Raw genomic sequence first — 5,531 nt, 5'->3', positions numbered from 1 at the left:
CGGCTGGAGCGACAGAACGACGCCATACGCTCGTTTCGCGTTCGGTTGGAGATGCTCTAAGCACGAGAAAGAGGAGAAAAATGGTTACCTTCGCAGGAACCGTGTGAAAGAAGAGAAAAAATACAATTCGATTGGAGTGAAAAATGGGTTTTCGGTTGGAGATGTCCTAACATGCATATTTTTTACCTGGTAAATAACTTTTCTTTCTTTTTTCCCCTAAAATATATAGGTAATGTCACTTAAAATAGATTTTAAAAATTACTATAAAAATAGAAAATACGAAAGGTTTATAGGACATTTTGCCATACTAAGTAGTCGAATTTAATTGCCATACTAAGTTTAAGCAATAGCTCTATTTGTATTTCAGTTCTGTCTTCATAATTTTGCTTATGTAGTTGTTGTTTTCATTTTTTTCATTCATAACTACTTTCGTTATTTTATTATACTACTGCTATAAACTCTATTGATACAGTAGCTACTGTGCTCGGTTGGGAACCCCCCATCTCGAGTTTGATTCCCTCGAGCGTCAGTCGCCCCTTCAGTGGGGGCCCCAAAGCGCCGGCTGCGGGTACAGTGGCGTGGGTGGCCCAGTAGGTCGGCCGGGGTTTATGGACCGCCAAATGCGCTCGACGAAGCCTGACGTGGTAGCAGACGGTTCCTCGTCACCAAAATAAAAAAATAAAAATAAAAATACAGTAGCTACCCTATTAATGTTGCTGACCAAACACCTGTTAAGGTAGCTGCCACTTACTCAATTTAATTTATAAACAGTAATGACTAAGGCAAAATAAGTTTGGTGCTGCATTTACTCGTAGAGTATATGTGTATATATATATATACACATGCTTGAAGGCTCTTTTAAGGAAGATGAGAGCAAGTGCACTTCAATCTTTCTGATTAACTGCTAAGAAGTGTGAAGAAACTACCAAGACAAAGATGCTCATAGGAGGCAATGGATGCCCAAAAGCTTTGCAGAAGATGAAGCCTTACGTGGCCATGATTTTGCTACAGTTTAGCTATGCCGGTATGTTCATAATCTCTGTGGCAACTCTCAAGGATGGGATGAACCAATTTGTGCTCGTTGTATATCGTAATATTGTTGCTGCGGCTGTCATTGCTCCTTTCGCACTCTGGTTTGAGAGGTTATCTCCCTTTTACCTTATAAGAAGAATAAATAATTTAAGCTTCAGTCTGATTATAATGATTCTGTATGAAATAAGATTTTGATAAGTCAGTTCATATGCTTATAAAATTTTATGGTGTGTTTTGATGCTTAGAGCTTAAGTGAAAGAAAAAAAAAGGTTCAAATGATTAGTTATGGATTCATCATATTCAACCGGAAATTGTTAGAATTTTATTTCATTTGCTTCACTTTTCTTCCAAACAAATTGGAGATTGCAGGTAAGTAAGTTTCCAATAATTTATGGTGGAAAGTTTAAATCAATAGCGATAGATTCATAATCAATCAATCTGTTCTAAATCTTCATTTCATTTCTTCTCACTTACCTTCAATTTATCTAAAAAATCTTTTATTGTTTCATGAAACAAGTGTCTAAGGTTTCGTTTGGGACGGCTTTCTTAATGCTTCTTATAGCAGCTTTCTAGTACAAAATTTTTAATTTTTAAACAAGAAAACTGTTTTAAGAAGCAATAAAAAAGCTGTCCCAAACGAAGCCTAAAGCAAATAATACTCAGAACAAGGTTTCAGAATGATCAAGGTTGAACATTGAACTATGATGTATTGATACTTCATTGTTTTATTACAGGAAAGGGAGACCTAAGATCACACCAATCATCTTCATCAAGATATTGGCACTTGCAGTTTTGGAGTAATGGTTCCAGCCCTTTGCTTTCTTAGCTTAATATTCATTCAATAAAATATGTTGTGGTCCATAGCAAACTAACTATGCTTCTTGTTTTATAATTATAGGCCAGTGCTTGAGCAAAACTTCTACTGTATGGGAGCTAAGTTGACCTCAGCTAGTTTTGCTTCTACGCTTGAGAACATAATTCCAGCAATTACTTACCTTATGGCCCTTGTTCTCAGGTAATCCTTAAATTAATTTGTTGATACAAACACATAGGAAGTTATTTTCCTTTAATTTTACTTTATGTCAAAATATTACCTTCTTCAATTAAGTACAAAATTACATAGTTCAAATTCATTTCATCATCATGATTGTTAATCACACCTCCAATGTTCAGAGATCTGCTTTATGTGTTGTAAATTCTATTTCATCTAAGTTTTTATTTGAGTATACAGGAAACTTATTTGTAGTTCAATTTGATTTCCTTTATGATAAAATTTAAAAAAATTATATATATCCAACATGCATTTAAAAATAAGGGGTTTTAAATACATGACACTAAAAATTATAGAATTTATATGTTTAACCTATAAAATAACACAAAATAACATCCTCCTCTCCCTTTACGCTACAATCACCACACTGATGGCAAGGGAGAGGTTGTTGGTAGTAAATCGATGCAGCAGTGGGGTTTCAGTAAAGGGCGGCTGAAGTTATAAGAGAAGAATACAACGAGGGTGTCACGTTAGGCTAAAAGATTTGAGGATGATTCCGCTAAAGCAGTGCATCATAGATGTCAAAATTCCCGACAACATCCTTCGCGACTTCCTCATCTCTTCTTCGTTAATGGAAGCTCCTGCTGGCAGAGAAGGGGGATAGCGCCATAGCAGTTGAAGCCCCTTCCTAGTAAGATCCGTCGAGACTTCCTTGCGTTAGGCGAGATCCGTCGCAACTTCCTTTTCATCATTAAGGGTTTCATTGACTCTATTAACCTAGTGCTATATTATGTAATAGTGAGTTTTAGGCGTTAATTATGTAAATGCTATAATTTTGACTGCTTTGGATGTAAATCCCCCTTAAAAATAAGGAATATCTGATTGTTCAAAATTGTCTGCTCATAAGTTGGTTTTCTGTATTTCTTAAATCAAACTTCTTTATACTTTTCATCGAACTTGCACAACAATTTTCACCTCATCGTCCAAAAAACTTAACATCATTTATCCCACTTTCTCTTATTATCTTTACAGATATATAGTATACTCCAAACTTAATACTTTACATAAACTTGAACTTCATTTATAAGTTTTTTTTCAAAATTAATTAGAACTGAGAAGTTCGACATAAGGAGAAGAAGAGGCCAAGCAAAGGTAATAGGAACCCTCCTGACAGTGGCTGGTGCAGTTCTCATGATTCTATACAAAGGCCCCATCTTCGATCTAGTCTTTTACTCCAAAGCTCGAGAGAAACAAAGCAACTCTGCTAGTTCCATTGGGCAAGGCAAAGACAGATCCAAGTGGATGAAAGGCACATTTATGATTATAGGGAGCAGCACCAGCTGGTCAGCCTTCTTAATCCTACAAGTAATCCAAAAAAGCCCTTTTTAATTCCAATTTATTAAGTTAAGCATGCACTAATTGCAAGTGATTAACTAAGTATGTTCTATTAACACAGTCAAACACATTGGAATCATATCCAGCTGAACTTACTCTTACTGCTTTGATCTGCTCAATGGGTGCGGTGATGAGTACTACGGTTGCCTTAGTGGCAAATCATGCAAGTAGCAAGCCATGGATTATAGGTTTGGATAAGCGGCTTCTTGCCCCAATCTACACTGTAAGAATATCCTTTCTCTTATTTGTAGAAAGTTGTTCACATAGAGGAAAAGTTCTTTTGGATTTGTATAATGTTCTATATAAATTACAGCACTTGCTATAAGTGTAGAACTTGAAGAAGCCTGTGAAGGTTTTATGTCTGGAAGAGAGCAGCTCTCATGCTTATAATTTTGCAGGGGGTGGTATGCACTGGAGTTGCTTATTATGTGCAAGGGATAGTGATGAAGGAGAGGGGTCCAGTGTTTGCAAGTGCTTTTAGCCCTCTTGTCATGATTATGACTGCCATTATGGGCTCCTTCATTCTGGCAGAAAAGTTATCTCTAGGAATGTAAGCATTAATGAACTATGAATAAGATGTTATAATTCTTTTTAAAATAGTAAATATTATGTCTAGCAATTTAATTATTTGAAAAAATTTTACTCCCATAAATGGCCAACATCATTAGCAACATCTCTATGGGCGGATCCCCCTTAAACTCAGGGGAGGTTTATTATATGATTTTTTAGGTAATTTGTCTATCTTTATCTATTTTTTAGTCTTTATTACGAGTAATTATTACATCCGGACACCGAACGCGTCCAGAGGCCAATACCCACGCGCCACATCACCTGGAGCTTGGTATTGAGCACTCGGTATTGCTCGGTATACGTCCGGATTTCCGGTTTGTTCACCGAATGTAATAATTTTCCCTTTATTACAAGGGTTTTTAGGTAATTGCCCCCCAACATGTTTTAAAATACTATGGTCCTCCATTCTGGAAACCCCCCCCCCCCCCCCCCCCCCCCCATTCTGGAAACCCCCCCCCCCGGGCGAAAAAAGAAATTGTTCTGGGGGCGCTTCCCCCTTGACCCCACGACCTGATCTGCCAGGAGGCGCTAGCCCCTTGGACCCTCGACATATCTGTGAAGCGGATCAAGAATATAAACAAATAGGGGTCGAGCTAAATTCAAGGCAACTTCAACATACAATTTGTAGAAATTGAATGATTAATCATCTTTAGTGACCATTTTATTTTTGTCACTTTTTTTGTCGTTATTGACCCATTTTATTGTAGCGACACCAACAGTTACTTATAAGTTTGCCCCCATGAAAATTAAGGCTGAGTCTGCCCCTGCACATCTCAACTATAGATTTGGCTAATGAATATTCCTATTTTCTTAACAACATTCCATTATAAAGTCTATGCTATCAAAAGCATTTTCTCAATACAAGAACAGTTTCAAACAACCACTGACTGAAAAAATAGCAAACGTTCCTTTAATAACTGCATTGTTGAATTCTATCTATGAACTCTTTTGACTCTTCTTCATTGGTAACTTTTACAGGATTATTGGAGCTATTATAATGGTGGCAGGTCTCTACGCACTCCTGTGGGGCAAAAGCAGGGATTATATAAGCTCATCTGAAATTGAAAGAAATGCAGGAGAATCAGAGCTGCCTGTAGCTACATCCAATGTTAGCAATAGAGATTCCAGCATGAATGGTCAAGATACCAAAGATGAAAAAATATCAATTGTTCTATAATTATGGAGTGCGGTTATACACTCTTGTTTGATAAGTGTATTATCCAAAGTTTAAATTAAAATTAAGTATAAAATATTTATTTAAATTATTTATAATTAAGTTTAAATTAATATTCGTTCATGCAAATAAAGACTAGTTATATAATATCACATATCGATCATTTTAACACATATGAGATTTCTATTCATAAAAAAATAAAAAATAGGAGACATTTGATTCTAGTTTATGTCACTGTTAAATTTAAAGTTTTTCGTGAATCACGAATGACTATATTGAGATTATTGAGCGAAATAAGAGCAGAAAAAAAAGAGAAGAAATAATTTAGAGTAAGAATCTCTAAGATTTCCATAAAGTAAGTTTGAGTAT

At 36.0% G+C, this 5,531-nt stretch overlaps 1 protein-coding gene across 1 annotated transcript; it reads left to right on the top strand.

The window, feature by feature from the left end:
- Positions 1–767: 767 nt before the first annotated feature.
- On the top strand, positions 768–5,250 carry LOC110111224 (WAT1-related protein At1g44800-like). Its single transcript, XM_020842995.2, has 7 exons — positions 768–1,142; positions 1,767–1,829; positions 1,931–2,047; positions 3,133–3,388; positions 3,480–3,641; positions 3,817–3,968; positions 4,967–5,250. Exons 1-7 carry the CDS (start codon positions 937–939, stop codon positions 5,163–5,165), a joined length of 1,155 nt encoding a protein of 384 aa, XP_020698654.1. The 5' UTR covers positions 768–936; the 3' UTR covers positions 5,166–5,250.
- Positions 5,251–5,531: the final 281 nt, after the last annotated feature.

The sequence above is a fragment of the Dendrobium catenatum genome, unplaced genomic scaffold (genome assembly GCF_001605985.2).
Source record: "Dendrobium catenatum unplaced genomic scaffold, ASM160598v2 fragScaff_scaffold_1090, whole genome shotgun sequence".
Lineage (NCBI taxonomy): Eukaryota > Viridiplantae > Streptophyta > Magnoliopsida > Asparagales > Orchidaceae > Dendrobium > Dendrobium catenatum.
The sequence above is the reverse complement of the archived record's forward strand: the minus strand, read 5'-3'. Positions and strand labels throughout refer to the sequence as shown.